Source organism: Acanthopagrus latus, chromosome 10 (genome assembly GCF_904848185.1).
Source record: "Acanthopagrus latus isolate v.2019 chromosome 10, fAcaLat1.1, whole genome shotgun sequence".
Taxonomy (NCBI): Eukaryota; Metazoa; Chordata; class Actinopteri; order Spariformes; family Sparidae; genus Acanthopagrus; species Acanthopagrus latus.
The window spans coordinates 14,475,169-14,492,346 of NC_051048.1; the positions used below are offsets into that span (position 1 = coordinate 14,475,169).

The 17,178-nt window shown below is 38.5% G+C and overlaps 1 protein-coding gene across 2 annotated transcripts; it reads right to left on the reverse strand.

Moving 5' to 3' along the window:
* Positions 1 to 1,539: 1,539 nt before the first annotated feature.
* On the reverse strand, positions 1,540 to 5,935 carry LOC119027815. 2 transcript variants are annotated; one of them, XM_037113280.1, is made up of 5 exons: positions 5,759 to 5,935; positions 5,276 to 5,629; positions 4,983 to 5,090; positions 2,540 to 2,640; positions 1,540 to 1,759 (listed from the first exon to the last, which is right to left on the reverse strand). In XM_037113280.1, the coding sequence occupies exons 1-5, from the start codon at positions 5,814 to 5,816 to the stop codon at positions 1,694 to 1,696; spliced, it is 687 nt and encodes a 228-aa protein (XP_036969175.1). In that variant the 5' UTR covers positions 5,817 to 5,935; the 3' UTR covers positions 1,540 to 1,693. The 2 variants fall into 2 exon arrangements, with proteins under 2 accessions (XP_036969175.1, XP_036969174.1); XM_037113279.1 differs by having other exon boundaries at positions 4,983 to 5,093.
* Positions 5,936 to 17,178: the final 11,243 nt, after the last annotated feature.

Sequence of the window (17,178 nt, forward strand, 5' to 3'; positions counted from 1 at the left end):
GTGCTATCCCATGGATATACTTACAATTTAGCAAAGAATATGTTAGACAGTCAGCAAATCAATTGAAAGCAAACCAGTCATACTTGAAGTTGCCAGAAAGCATGATGCTGAAAGTTTTTAATAAATGTTTGTCAAAAAATATTTTCCCACATATACTGTCAAAGTCTGTCATTCTAGCCAGTGCAGAGAAGAAACAACCCTGTCCCATGCCTCGACTCAAAACACCCACACACACACACACACACATGTTTGTATGTTTGAAATGTTTGTGTATATATATATATATATATATATATATATATATATATATATATATATATATATATATATATATGTATATATATATATATATATATACAAACATTTCAACATCATTCTGGGAAGGTGAAAGACATTTTTAATACATGAAGGAGAGTACTGCTTGACAAAGGGTGCCTAATGGCTTATTATACCAACAGTCCATATCCAGTGAGTCAGACCAGGTATTGAGTCTCACATTTGGATAATTTTGTATCTGCTTAGCATACTGTACAGGCTTGAAGTTTGCTTACTAACTAACTTAGAGCAACTACATTTCATTTTTTACAGAGTCATACTAATCCAGCATGGTTTAAGGTTGCTCTTGTCAGATGTCTAGTTCTAGCAGATTGTGACTCAGGCCATGACGTCTTGGATCAAGTGGTAGCACTCGATGCACAAAGTGTGAGTTGACAGAGCACAGGACTACAGCCAGACAAGGAGAGACTGACTAGGTTTGTATAACATCGATGCTGATGATGTGTGATGGACAGTGTGATGCGTTTTGATATGAAGATGCCGACCACATTATCATCACCATCTTGTTGCTGCTGTTAACATTCACCCTGACACAGACTCAAAAGCTGCACTACTTTTTTATGTATATTTGTACCTAAATAAGGGTATAAATGTTCTGTTACTTATGTAACATGGATTTTCATTTCATAATCCAACCCTGTGTTATATAATGATGGATAAATTACCTTGTACCTTGTATGATTATGATCAGCAACTTACTAACTTTGAGTGTAATTCAGCTTTCAGTAACGTTAATGGTGTTATACCAACTTGGTCTTACACATAACCTGAATTCAGAGTACATGTATTAGAAGATGAGTGATGTGAAATCTCATCATAATGTATTTACAGAAAGGGTGAAATACCATTTGAGATGCTCTGTATAAGATTTTATGGTTTGGTGATGAAAGTGCACACATCAAGGCCGGCAAGAAGCAACTCCACCCGTCACAGGCGCTGTTTCCACTTCCTGTCATTGACCTTTTATGCAGCGACCCCATAACACAGTTTCCACTCAGCGTCCTACTCAGGATCTAAAGTAATTGTGAAACTGTCATGTTTGCTATAGAATCAATACTGATAACTAATGGAGACACTAAAAAAAGGGTCTTTTGTCTTTTTTAAGTTTCATACAACTAAACCAGTCAGTAAATGCATTACCATGGTGTGAAGGCACTCACTGACATGTGAATTTCAACACTGAAATGAAACTTGTACCACAAAGACAGATAAGACACAATTTATAGAAAATTATAAAATATTTACAGTCATACAAAGTCATTTACACAATTAAGTAAAGGTAAGTAAATTGATATACAAGATATACATGCTGTCAAACAGGCTGAGAAAATGCTGGAAGAGTCCGTTGAGTAGATCCTCACCCACTTTCCTTGGTCTGCACACGTTCGAAGTAATCAAAGGATTCATACACTGCTACTTGGCACTGAAAGAGATAGAGAGATACAAAGAATTGCAGCAAGCACACATTATACTGTATAACTGCAGTGTGGCGTCTGTCAGCATGCATCAAATAAGGCAAATATTAAAGGGCTTGAGGGTTTGTGGCATGCAAAGGTCAATTGAAGAACTGGCACATTTTGTCAAAAACAGGATGTCAGTTATATTTCATAATGATGACTCAACTTTGGAAGTTACTGCTCTACAGTAACTGTGACCCAACAATGAAAATTCAGTCATTATTTACATTACAGTGTAATGGTGTGCAAGCCACCCAGTATGTAGAATGTACCAACAGAAAATTTAGTGTCTTGAATCCTTCATCTCATCATGACTTGTTACTCGAAATAGTTTGAGAGCTTTCTTTGTCAATTAAATAACACTTGGTGCTGTCATGGCAGGAGATACTACTATGCATATTCACACTATTCACCACATATTGGCCAGAGATACTACTATGCATATTCACACTATTCACCACATATTACCCCACCTGTCTCACAGTTCAGTGGACACATTATTCAAACCCTTCATAAAAAGCAATGATAGGACGACCAAGACAGCAACATACCTACCAAAAGTGGGTTGGAGAACATATAGCCAATACCATGTATGTGATGTATGTTTATTCTCTCCGCTAAACTATTAGCAGACTGCTGGTCAGCTTGCGCCACACATTTTTTTTCCCCCTTTCCAGATTGCTACTGTTAGACTCCATACAACATTTGTGCACTGGTGTCTTTGCAGGCAGTGCTGACACACTCACCCACTGAGAAGAGCCTCTGGAGGAACTGGTGCTGTGTTTGTCCATGTCTGCCTCCTCAGAGTCAATATGTGGAACCTCGTAGATCACCCTGGCTGCTGTTGCTAAAACCATGGGACACAGACACACACATAAATGATTTATATGATTGTTGCACAAAAATACCTACAAATGCCACACTTGTCACATTTTTTTAAAGGTTGTGTGTTGCTCATTAAACATCAAGTAAATACGTTACTTTATCCAGGTTTCTGTGTTAAATTCATGCAGGTTGCCCTCACTCAAGCTATGTAGTAGTTTGATAGATGAACAGTAAACACATAATGTGTATACATTACTTTCTGCCGGAACAAAAGTAAATGTCTGATACTGGTAATGGAGAATAAAATATGTTGTCACTTTTCCATGAATGAAGATTAGATGGATTAGTTAAGTACAGCAGAGTGGTAGCATCAGGTGTCCAGGCAGCTGGCAATCAAAGTGTGTTCATTGTCAACAGTGAAGTGGTTCAGTTGGTTCAGAAATGACAGATTAGCTGTATGAGGAGAAAGACATGCTACTGCAGACAATCAGAAATGTTCCAAAATGTGTCAAAATGGCACATGTTCTCTGTACTTAAATCTCTCTAATTTTGTTTAAAGTTGGCAGAGTTAGTGTTCAGATTTGCTATGGTTCGCTAGAGATTCTGAGCTACAGCTGTATCATTCCTCAGGGATATTCATTCTAAAAAATAAAAAATGTCTTTCATTTATGCTGTGTGCCAAACTAATTTTCTTGGACCAAGTGACATATACACTCATCCTTACACAATAAACAAATATTTTGTGTTCCTTTTTTATGATACCTTGATTATTTAAATAGACCTTGTAGTTAAGGAAATATGCTCAATTAGTTGTAAATTAGTACAAAATAGAGGCTAGACATCATTGGGTAGTAGTCCATCCAGCATAATGCTAGAAGACAGCGATGTCAGAGCGAATTTCAGCTTTGTCATGATTTGAGCTATAAATCAGTCCTCTTTATTCAATTAAATAATATTTAAAATCACATTAAGTCATTTTTATCCTTTCTATCTAGAAATGGTTATCACACTTTTTGCTTGATGCCATTTGGTCTTCTACACAATTTAATGACTCTCCTGTATTGTATTTGTATGTCTTTCCAACATAATTAAACAATTTTAATTTTCTGGGATAAATGGGACGACTGTCTCTATCCATGCTAACCTCAGTTGTCTTTAAAGCTGGTCTAATCAATATTTTTATGTTAACAATCTCAACAATTTGAAATAGCAAGAAAGCAGGTATCTTTCTCAAATGTAGTGACCAAAACAGATGTAAAAGGAGAGTGAATATTGTAGATGCATTCATAAAATTGCCCAACTCATGACTCTAAAACATAGAGCTGCTCTGTGCCTGACAGATGTGTAACAGTGTTTGCTAACTCTGTGTATGGTGTTATTATGTCACTGTTATTTTTTCCTGCTTTTTGTGTAACCAAAACATAAATGAATATAGGTTTAAGAATGTAATTTTTAGATAATTTTAGTTAGTCTTTAAAGTGTAGTAAGGTTTAATATCAATTCCAATTGGTCAAAATTATAGTTTTTTACTTATCAGTCAAACTTAAGAACTCAAGTTGCTGCTCTGCTATGGTCTATCATACTATTATTATCTTTCATACTGCGTCACTGAATCTTAAATTTGCTCAAGACAAACTAATGATAAAACTAGACAAGCTAATGATTTTGATTTGTATTGATTGTGTTGTCTGAATTTTCCTCTTTGCTTAAGCTTTGTTTTTGTTTTGTTTTTATTCTAATAATTATACGTGCTGTTGGTTTTTACTGTTTCACAACATGAACTGAAGCAAATGATCTTCTGTTCATATTTCCCAGCCTCTGGGGTAAATTCAGGACTGCGCAAACGTGTTTCTCAGCCCACCACTCAAAATCACTAAGCTTTTATTCTTTTTGAAACAGGTGTTGGCTAATTTCTGCTTTCCGAGACAGTGGACTGTGTAAAGCAACTACACAGGGGTGTCAAATTCAGTTACTGAAAAAGCCATCTTAAAAGATGAAAAGGAAAAAAAAAATTATAATATATGTTTGTCACCTATAATACTAGTGAAGTACAGCAGATATTTGGGTTTTTTAAAACATCCCAATGAATTTGAAGCAAATGCAATTTAGTTTGTGACATTCAGGGCTTTGAAAAAATACATTAGATTAAATAAATAATATTTCAGATCATTTTATTATTGGTTTTGGTTCAAATTCCTCACCATGATTTTTATTTTTTTTTACTTTCTACCTAAGAAACTAAACCTATGAAACACTTCTGCATGGCTCCTGAGGAAAGTAAAACGCATGCTTTAGTTTTGTCATGCAGGTGAACCAGTCACTAATGGCTTGAATACTATCAGACACTACATTTTCTTTTTGTACCTCGTTTCTTTCGCAGATTGTAGAAACAGGCAAGAGCAAGGAGGAGCGATGGTGTCACCACAGCCAGGCAGATGATTATGTAGAGTGTCAGAGAACTGTTTGGAGGTCCTTCTTGTGAGAAAAAGTTAAACACAACTAGTACAATGATAATAACAGGGTTGACATTTTAGATAAGTTAAAATCTTGTACAAACCAAAGCCCATTCTGAATGCACATCATTATAAGTCTATCCATTGACAGATCAAGATATTAGTCTAACCGTATAGTCATGTTAGTGGTGTTTTGCCACATACCTTCTACTGTGTCATCCGTTGCATTCACCCTGGATGTAACTGTGATGACAGTACCATTTCCTTTAACCTCGAGGTGAAATGGTATCTCTATATTCACCTTGCAGGTGTATCTCTCTGAATCCTCTCTTGTTATATTGATAAAGGTCTTGTTTGAACAATCAGATGTGTTCTTTTGCAGAGAGCTTTCAGGCTTTTTCATCAAAATCCCATGACCCATACTTGTTTGATTTTTCAGCCACGTAACTGTTGCTCTTTGAAATTCCCCTGTCAAGCAGCAGGCGATGTTTACTGTCTCGCCCTCCCTGACAGAGACATCAGAACTCTGGGTCACAAGAAATTTGACTGATGAAGCACCTATAAAAAAACAGAGTGATATGTAATTGCACTCTGCAGACATGGCAACACATGGTAACAACCAAATAAAGAGGTTGTGCCATGCCACTAACCCAAATTATAAGTGGAAATTGTTGAGTTTTTACTTACTCCAAGATGAGAGGGCACAGAGGGAGGCGAGTAGCAGACTGCTGAGTAGAAGCTTCATCTTTCCACGCTGATTCACTACAGACAACTGACACTCATCTCTTCATCACTGCTCAAAGTCCTTCCCACCACACACACACACGCGCGCGCGCATACACATGAGCACAATACATACTGGGCATCATCTTTTCTTCAGCTTTCCTCTGTATTTTCTGCAGAGAAGTGTGAAAACCACATCTTGTGTTCCTTCCTCTCTCACATAGAAGGCAGCTTTAGTTCCTCTATCATACATTCACAAGTGTTTCCCCCTTTTGTGTGGAGTTCCTGTTTACTTTACTGAAGAAAAAAATATTTTTTCTTATTTTAATTGAAATCAGAATGATGGCAGGATGGTCTTTGCCCAGGCCCGTGTTTCAATAATCACATTTGGTATTTCTCACACTGAAGCCACTCCTCCCAAGTTTGTCTTATTTTTTTAGTTTCTTTAAGTTAAGTGAACCACAATTGGAGCATCTCAAGAATTTAACTTTGAGTAACAGACTGTATTTTGCAGATTTATTTAGTAAAAGCCCCTTTAAGTACAGTTTTTATATGAATATACATTGGGAATCGATATTGATCATTAATTAAAAATATTATTAGTTAATAAAATTGTTATAGTTAATGAAACGTAGGTAATTATGTAAGGGATAATGCCCTTCGAGGTGGGCGTTGGACGGTTCTTAGGCCTCCGCGTCGTCCATTAACTCCTTTTTATGGACACCTCGAAGGGCATTATCCCGCTTATACCATGGTCACTTGCCAAAGAAAATAGACCATTAATTTATATTTCCATGCATTTTACAATCAAAATATAGTTTTTCACAAGCCATAACTAGGTTTCCCTGGTAACACCTGAGGGTTTGACTAATACCCAGAACAATCATTACCCTCCCGTAAGGTTCTTATGCAATGGAAGCGGTGTTCACTCCTCCAGTAAATAGGACGGACCATAGATACGACTTGGCAAAGGTAGATATTCAAGTCCGCTGAGCGATAAGCCAGAAAGCTAACACTATTCTAGCAAGATTCAAAGTCAAAGTCAAGACATTGTGTACGGTTGACAAACAGTAAATATAATTTGACAGCATGCTAGCAATCAAGACCAGTTAGCTAACCAGTCATTGTCCCCAAATCAATATCAAGATTTTCACGAACAAATGATCGTGTGTAACATTACTGTGGCCGCAGCCTTAAGTTGAGTGCTGGACAGCAAACGGGATGTGAGCTTACTCGCGTATCAGTAAGTTTAGAGGGGAAGTGTACTTTCTGCAGCTTGTGTTAACAATAACAATAACAATAACATATTCAGATTTGATACACCAGCTAGTGCATTGATTTACAGTGGTGAACAGTCAATTTGAGTGGAACTACTTAGTAGGTGTCCATATATCAGGGGATAATGGACACCCTGCAGCCAATCAGAATGGAGTATTCCCCCAGACCATGGTATAAGATTCATTAATGAACACGGGGCACCACCCTGAAATCAGGGATCAATAATCAAATGATACATCTTTAGTCTCAAAGCCTGAAATTAGTCAAATTGTAAATTTTATGAAATTATTAATAATTAGATAAGAGGGACGTGTGAATCAGAGCACTGACCATTTCAATCAGCTGTTACGATAATATGGCATTTTGCAAAATAATCACGGATGCTGCTCAGTAAAAATTAACAGTGTTTATTAGCTTTTCTCCAAAACCACAAACCACCTACTTTAACAGCTGCATGTAAGGTCCTTCCTTCCTGCTGCTGTCAGACTCTACAACAGCACTGCTCCCCATAGACCTCACCCTGTACTCTGCACTGTGCAATATGTCTGTACAAAACTCATTTCTGTTTTTGCACTCTGGTCAGTTTCCTTAACACCCATATTTAGGGCCGGAGCAGGTCTCGACCTGCAAGGTCCCTATTGTTTTTCAAAGGATTTTTTAAAACATTTTTCTTATGTCAAAATGATGGCATTTTTCACTGCCTGAACATACCCCAAAACTCACCAAACTTGGAATATAAGTCACACCTGGCGAAAAATTTTAGAATCTATTGTTGTCTTGAATTTCCACCACTAGGTGGTGCTACAATTAAGGGAAGTACATTTTGGCTCATAACTCCCATATACTTTGTCGCACATTCAAAAACCTTATATCCACACGTTCAGTGGATTGTGCTGAATCAAGTGGTCTAGGCCACAAGTGCAAGAGCATCTGAGCATGTGATCTTGTCTTACTAAATCTGTCTTTTAAACTTTCTGACTTTTCAACCCTATAGTCAGCCCCAAGTCCATTAACTCTGACTAATTCATCAAATGTTACTCCAACTGGAGACAACTGTGCTTTTGTTGGGGATTATTTTTTCAGCTGCCTGTTAATACACGTTTGGGGCTCTAGTGAGTACATGGGGCAGCAGGACGGTGTATGTGGCACCAAATCATACTGTGCTGAAGTGCTGCACTCACAGAGTACATTTAAAGCAGTTTCTTCCCTGCCACCTCACAGGCATATCTCCCTAAAACATCTTATGTTCTGTTCGCAAAGTCCATAGCCTCCTTTGTCACACATCCTTGAAATCTATTCTTCAAGCTGATAACCTCTGAGAGCAAGAGGCTCTTTATCTTTTTCCACTCTACTATTGACGTTACTGACATCAGACAGCTCATGGCTGTCTTCACCTCTGTTCTTATTTTCCTCCTCAATTTCTCTCTCATCTCCACCCTCTTCTTCTTAGTCTTCTTCTGTTCTTTGTTCCAAAGGGATTTTATTTCCAGGAGCCACTGAAATATGAATTCTTTGATTAGTTATTCATACTGCACTGATGATGTAGACATCATATCATCATGAGGGAGTTCAATGAAAGAAATAATCTACCTTGCTGAGCTTTGGTCCCCAACTTGTTGAGGCAGAAGAAGGATGTATGGGAGAGCAAGTATGGGCAGACACCTCATGACATGGATTAACACTTCTTCCCAGTGAGACTCTGTGTTGTCGTCTGAATGTGCCTCTTGTGAGAAAAAAATAATATTACAACGATAATGACATTAACAGGGCCAAAAAATAATTTTTTTGTGGTTTCTATGTGTCACGCTGGGGTTAAAAGCGGAAGACTATGGAAAGGGGAGGTGGGAGTTGGACCCAAATGCAGTTACACATGGAAGGCAAGGATATGGGAAACAAAAAGCAAGAGCCGGAGTCAAAGTGAAGCCGGGAGGGTGAATGAAGACCACTGGCAGGTGTCGACCGGGCCACCAATTGAGGACCGATGGCAGGTGTCGACTGGGCCGCCGACTGAGGACCAATGACAGGTGTCGACTGGGACGCCGACTGAGGGCCACTGGCTGTTGTTGACCGGGCCACCGACTGAGGGCCACTGGCTGGTGTCAGCCACACCATTAGCGGAGCAAACCCGGCAAGCGTTGGCTGGGCAGTTGACAATGGAGCTTGGGCTCCAGAGCCAGACTTCAGGGAGCCAGGACACGGCCAAGAACGTTGCTTTCTTGATGGGGCACTTTGTAGGCCGGGTTCCCCAGAAAGGAGACATTTCAGTTGAGGCCGGAGCTGTGGCATGGGTTTGGGCTGTGGCCTGGAAGAAAAGGTGGCTAGCAGCCATCTGCCATGCCCTGCTGGTGGGGTTAGTTACAAAGTCCTGGTACCAGCGAATAATCTCCAGGCCATTAACTACTGGGTCCATCTTATATGGTCCGGTCATTTTGTCACGCTGGGGTTAAAAGGGGAAGACTATGGAAAGGGGAGGTGGGAGTTGGACCCAAATGCAGTTACAAATGGAAGGCAAGGATATGGGGAACAAAAAGCGAGCTTTATTTAAAATCCACAAAAAAAACTAGGAGAACAAAAAAAAAACAAGGAGCATGAAATTCCAAGAACCAGAAATCAAAGTACCAAAGAAACAGCAAGACAAAGTGGCAAAATAAAACAGTTCAAAGTACAAAGAAAAAAATCAAAGTTCAAATCAAACATCAGAAAATCAGAAATCTAAATCCAAAGAACACATACCATGGGGAGACAGGAGCATGGACAGGAGCAGGCACATGACCAGGAGCAGACAGGGGCTGACAAATACATACAATGACCAGACAAAGACAAGAGGGGAAGCAGAGACTTAAAACACAGGCTGTGTCTCATTTCAGGGGCAGCATCCTTCAAGGACCCATCCTTCGCCGCTAGCAAAGGCAGGATCCTTCAGAGAGACCTGCAGGCCGCGTCAGCCTGTTGTGAAATGGGACAGCCTTCGAAGCATTTCCTGGTTGCGTCACCAGATGTTCCCGCCCCTACCCGCACATCACTATTTATGCAGCCCAGGTCCGCGAAAGTGACAAGAAGAGTGAAGTTTGACTGTCTGTCAGATCTGTTGGAGTTGCAGGAATTACTGATTTCCTTTTTAATCCTCTTCCATGTGGAGGAAGAGGAGAAGCGGCTGGTTTATCTCGGGCTGAGAGGACCGTGGAAAGCTAGCTAACAGTTTGGGGTAATTAACATACCGATACATTACGTTAATGCTGACATATAAACTGCTGATCGCCACATATGATATTAATTTTAAAGGCATTGTATTTAAAAGGTTTGGTAGATAGTTTTGTTTGTTGTAATTTATTATTATTATTATTATTATTATTATTATTATTATTATTGTTGTTGTTGTTGTTGTTGTTGTTGTTGTTGTTGTTGTTGTTGTTGTTATTATTATTATTATTAGATCATAATTCTTGCCTCTTTCTTAAAACATTCTCAGTGACATGGCAGCCATAGATCGAGTCAGAACTGCAGACCTAGTTGATGGACGATGTGGTGGACAGAGGAGACTGGACACCCAAACACCCAGAGTACCAACCCAGATGATGTCTCACTGACACCATCCAGCCAAGCAGCACTGCAGGGATTCCTGCTCAGCCTGTTACTGTACATCATCTGTAACTGTTTTAATATTGTTTTCAATAATAATTGTTTTTGTTAATAGTTAATAATAATCTGTAAATAGTTATTCATGCTGTAATTTTGTCAATAGTTGCAAATGTTAAGACCTTAATAATAAAATAAAACATTTAATCCCTTGTTGTCCCTAAATAGTAGCACTTGATGCCGTTTGCTGTTATAAATTGTACTTAAGTTGTAAATACTGAATGGAATAGACAACGTGTAACAATAAAACAATATTTTATTTCATGAATGATATAAAATGAACAATTATTAACAAATAATTTAAATAGATCCCATACATTAATTGTCTAGCATTGTCCTCTGGAGCAGAGAAGAGCCTCTCCATCCTCTCTGCAGCCTCAAGTCCTCCTTCATCCTCCCTCCTCCTCGAAGCAAGAGAAAAGGTCAACACAAGATCACATTAACACAGGGATGCAAAGATTTACAAAAAGTGACATCAGGATATAGCTATATAGCTATTTCTTATTAATTATTATATATTATTGCCTTACTTCCAACCCAGCCGCAGAATGTTTCGCCCTGTGAACAAATGTTGTTCTGACCTCAGATAGATGAAGCTCTCTGTTTGCTCCCTAAAACACAATGAAATGTAAAAGATGTTTTACATTTAGCTAAACTTAGCTCTTTATTCCAACGTTTAGCTGGACTTACACAGATCACAGCTTGATCTAACTCTGTTCATCTTGGTCCATTTATGTACATGAAGTAAAACGAGTCTATAACATCTCCACAGTCACAATACTATATAAGATATAAGTCAACCTCTTAACGTCAAATGTTGGAAGTAAAAGGCATCAAAATGAGCATTACCAATGGATTTTAACTGATATTTTGAGGTTTTAGGGTCCCTGTAACTTTAACATATCGTTTCTTTCGCAGATTGCAGAAACAGGCAAGAGCAAGGAGGAGCGATGGTGTCACCACAGCCAAGCAGATGATTACAGAGAGTGTTAGAGAACTGTTTGGAGGTCCTCCTTGTGAGAAAAAGTTAAACATAACTAGTACAATGATAATAACAGGGTTGACATTTTAGATAAGTTAAAATCTTGTACAAACTTAAGCCCATTCTGAATGCACATCATTATAAGTCTATCCATTGACAAATCAAGTAAGTAAGTAGTAAGTAAAATTTATTTATGAGAGCACATTTATAACAGTTCACACTGACCAAAGTGCTGTACATAGTGCATTCAATAGGTAAGAAATAAATAAAAATAACAATGTAAAAGAACCATAAAACACAGACAGCCACATATTAACAAAGATAGTAGTGGAGAGGTAGAAAGATTAATGGAGAGAAAAAGCCAGGGTGTACAGATGGGTTTTAAGCCTTGTTTTAAAAGCGGAAATGGAGGGGGCCTCGTGTATGTGTGGTGGCAGTTGGTTCCACAAGCACGGAGCAGCTACTGCAAAGGCCCGATCACCTTGTCTGGAGCGGGGGATATGGAGAAGACCCATATTAGAGGATCTTAGGGACCTAGGTGCTGAGTGGGGGTGTAAAAGGTCTCAGATGTATGATGGGGCCTGATCATTGAGGGCTTTGAACACCATTAGAACTGTCTTGAAATGGATCCTCTGTTATACTGGGAGCCAGTGAAGGGATGCAAGAATGGGTATGACGTGCTCCCACTTTTTGCTCCAGTCAACAGTCTTGCTGCTGCATTCGGAACCATTTGAAGGCGTGCTATGAGGGACTGGGGGAGACCAAGGTAGAGGGAATTGCAGTAATCCAGCCGTGATGTTATGAAGGCATGGATAACTTTTTCCAGATCGTGGTATGATAGGGAGTGTTTTATTCTAGAGATAATTCTGAGCTGGTAGAAGCTGTTCTCAACTATAGAGGAGATTTGCTTATTAAAGCCTAGCTCTGAATCAAAGATGACTCCCAAATTGCTTGCAGAAAGTTTTGTAAATGGGGTTAGACTACCTAGGTCAGTAAAGATGGGTTTTTTTTGGTTTTGGAGGGGCTAAAGATTATCACTTCTGTTTTGTTGTTGTTAAGCTGGAGGAAATTATCCCCCATCCAGTCATTTATCTCCTTGAGACACTCTAGGAGAATCTGAAGGGAGTATCCGGATCTCAGTGGGAGATATAATTGCAAGTTGTCAGCATGAAAGTGGAACGACAGATTATATTTTCTTTTTCTTTTTGTATCCTTATATTTATTGATTTTAAACCAGGTGTATTTCTTTCAACATATGTATTCCATTACATCAAAAAAGATACACTAATTACCCACCTCCCAAATACCCACCCCCAAACTCTGAGCCAATCAATGATAACAAAAAAAAAATATATATATATTAGCGATAATAAAATAAAATTAAAAAAAACAGTAACAATGAAGAAAAGAAAAAAACAAACAAAAAAAACAAAACAAACAAACAAAAAAAACCATAAACTAATAACAAAGATAATAACTATGATAACAATACTGGTTTACAATAAAAATGGCAGAGGCATTACCAATGTAGCGATGAATAAAAATAAGAAAATAATAATAATAAATAAATAAAAATGAAAAATTGAAAAAAGACAAAGAAAACAGACAGCAAAAGCACATATACAGGTGTAGTCTCAATTATTATTGTGATATTTAAGGACAAATGTTTCCAGGTCTTGATTCCAAAAATGTAATGAATGAATCCCATATTTGATGAAAAATATGTTTTTTGTGTTTAATGGCATATGTAAGCCTTTCTATCGCTATACATGAGGATAGTTCAGTAACCCATAGGTTCACAGACGCACAACAAACACTTTTCCACTGTCTAGCAATAACACGTTTCGCGTGTAGTAAGCAAAGGTTGACCAATTTTCTTTCATGTGCTCTAAAGGATAGCGCTTCTGGGATAAGACCAAGAATACACACTTCTGGGCTTGCAGGGACTTTTTTCTGGATAATGCAAGAAATTATCTCAACTAAGTCTTTCCAAAATTTTTGAATATGTTTACACGTCCAGATACAATGAAACAGAGTCCCTTTCTCCGTTGTACATTTTATACAGGTGTCCAGAATGTTAGGGTTAAACTTGTGGAGTTTTTCAGGAGTTATATACGTTCTCATGAGCCAGTTATACTGAATCAGCCTCAATCTGCTCTTAATAGTCATGGTTTTGTACTTGACAACATGCCTTTTCCCATTCTAGTTCTGTAATGTCTGTCTGAAAATCTTCCATCCAGGTGATTCTTTTATAGTTTGAGGACTCACTTGATGACCTTAGCAGTTTATTGTATATTTTGGAGATTGTCCCTTTGGCATAGGGGTTGGGTGTTACCAGTTCTTCAATACCATTTAAAGCAGGAGGTTGATATGTTTGGCTCCTAGAGTGAATGAAACTCCGTATTTGATTAAATGAATAAATGATTTCTGGGAATCTTTCAGATATTCAAAAGACATAAAGGTGTTATCTTGAAAGAGATCTGAAATAATCTGTAAACCAAGCTGTGCCCACAGTTTAAACCCTGGATCTGATGTACCTGGTGTAAATCTTGCATTGCCCCAGATAGGAGAAAAGTATGATATTGCCCTTGATTCTCCAAACATCTCTTGTGATTCATACTAAGCTGTAATTGTGGTTTTAACAAATGGATTGATTTTATTCTGCTTAAGTTTTTTGAGAGAGTTAGAATATAGGTATCTGTCCAAGGTTAATCATTTCGCGTTCAGTTCTTCAATCTGAACCCATGGCTGATTTGAAGGATTAGAAAACCAAAAGAGTGCAGATCTAATTTGGGCTGCTCTGAAGTACCATAATAGATTAGGTAATTGCAACCCTCCCCTATCATAAGGTAAATATAGTAATGTTAAGAGAAGTCTTGGTCGTTTTTTATTCCAAATAAAATTAGTGAATGTTTTCCTCATGTTATAAAAAAAGGCTGGTGGGGGTGAAAGAGGGATTGACTGAAACAAATATAGACATTTTGGAAGAATGTTCATCTTAATGGCATTGATTCTGCCCATTAATGTGAGGGGGAGAGACATCCATCTATTCAATGTATCATTAACATGTAAAACAATGGGGTCATAGTTATATGGGATTATGTTTTTTATTTGAAGAGTTATAATAATCCCCATCTTTAGATACTGTAAAAGGGTGCTGAATTACTGGATTATTTCTTTATTTTTCATTGAGGAAAAGTATTGAAGATTTGGATTGATTGACCTTATATCCTGAGAATGTTCCAAAATGGTTGATCATATTGATCAGATTAGGCATCGTGTTTTTTAGATCTGAAAGGTATAATAATACATCGTCTGCAAATAATGAAATCTTGTGTTCTTGGCCTGAAATATCAATTCCCTTTATCCCTGGGTGATTTCGTATGGCTATTGCCAGGGGTTCAATAGCCATCACAAATAGTAGAGGGGACAGAGGGCAACCCTGTCGTGTACCACGGGACAGCTTGAAGGGTTCTGAGATTAAATTATTTGTAACAACTTCAGCTAATTGTTCACAATACAATAATTTAACCCATTGACAGAGTCTAGGTTCACAACCATATTGGCAGAGTATATCAAATAAATAAGGCCATTCGACTCCATCGAATGCCTTTTTGGCGTCCAAAGAGAGTATACAGTTGTCTTTGGCATCTGTCTTTTCGTGGATGATATTCAGTGCTCGGCGTATATTATGAAAGGCCTGCCTGTTCTTTACAAATCCGTTTTGGTCAATATGAATTATTGTTGGTAGATGAACTTCCAGTCTCAAAGCTAGTGCTTTGGCTAATATTTTAGCGTCAGTATTAATCAAAGAGATCGGTCTATATGATTCACAATTGTGTTGCGGTTTATCTGTGTATTAGCTGATCTTTGAAGGCCTTGTATAGATCTATGGATAGGCTATCTGGTCCGGCTGTTTTATCATTGTTCATTTTATCTATTGCATTCAGTAATTCCTCTGCAGATAGGTATTTGGAGACCATCAAGAATGTTGGTTTGTTTGGTGATAACTCCAGGAGATTCTGCTTTGTATAATGATTGGAAGAACTGGGTAAACGTTTTGTTAATCTCCTGTGGGTCAGATGAAAGAGTCCCTGATTTGGTTATAATGCTATTAATGTATTATTCTCTGACTGCAGTTTGGACACTATGGACACTAAAAAAGATCTATGGGTGAGGTAGGAGGAGAACCACTGCAGAGCTGAGCCCCTAATACCAACCTACTGATGGAGACAGGCTAGAAGAGTGGGGTGGTCAACGGTGTCGAAGGCAGAACTAAGATCTAATAAGACTAGGATGGCACTCTCACCTGTGTCTTGTGTAAGTAATAAATCATTTGACACTTTAAGCAAGGCAGTTTCAGTGCTGTGGCGTGCTTTAAAGTCAGACTGAGCCTTTTCAGTCTGACCAAGACGTTGGCAGAGTTGAGAAAAGGCAGCACTTGAGAGAGGACTACCTTTTCAAGAATTTTTGAGATGAATGGTAGTTTAGATATTGGATGATAGTTTTTTGGACAATTAACATCAAGGTTATGTTTTTTAAGCAATGGCTGGACAACCGCATGCTTGAAACATAAGGGAACAGTGCCAGAGACAAGGCATGAATTTATAATGACCAGAATGCTTGGACCAATGGTTTCAAATGCATCTTTGATGATCTGAGGGGGGATAGCATCATTGGGGGGTGTAGAGGGTTTCAAGTGCTTGGTAATATCTCTTAGATCATCAAGGGTCACTCGTAGAAAATGATCAAATATAGCTGTAACAGCTGGGAGACACAGTAGAGTGCTGGGAACTGAGGGGGTAAAAGACAGTTTGATGTTTTCTATCCATCCATCCATCCATTATCTGTACACATTATATGTACGCCGCTTAATCCTCTGCAGGGTCGCGGGGGGGCTGGAGCCTATCCCAGCTGACTTAGGGCGAAGGCAGGGGAGACCTTGGACAGGTCGCCAGTCTATCACAGGGCTATGTTTTCTATTTTATCAATAAAAAACTTTAAAAATATTTCACAACTGCCTGTGGATACCTCTAGGGAGACATCAGGGTTAATAATTGAGTTTATGGTACTAAAAAGGTTGTGTTGTTTGTGTATGTTTATTAATTATATCTGAGAAATGTTTAGCTCTGGCTTTCTTAGCCGCTGTCTGGAAGGCTGCTAATGAAGTTCTGACGGCCGGCCAACCACACTGGCGCCATCTTGCTCCCAGTCCTGCACATTGTACTGTACTGAACTGCTCAGAGACTCGTCAGGGCGGCTCTGATAAGATCAAACCAAGATATAAGTTTAACCGTATAGTCATTTTAGTGGTGTTTTGTCACATACCTTCTACTGTGTGATCCGTTGCATTCACCCTGGACGTAACTGTGATGACAGTACCATTTCCTTTAACCTCGAAGTGAAATGGTATCTCTATATTCACCTTGCAGGTGTATCTCTCTGAATCCTCTCTCGTTATATTGATAAAGGTCTTGTTTGAACAATC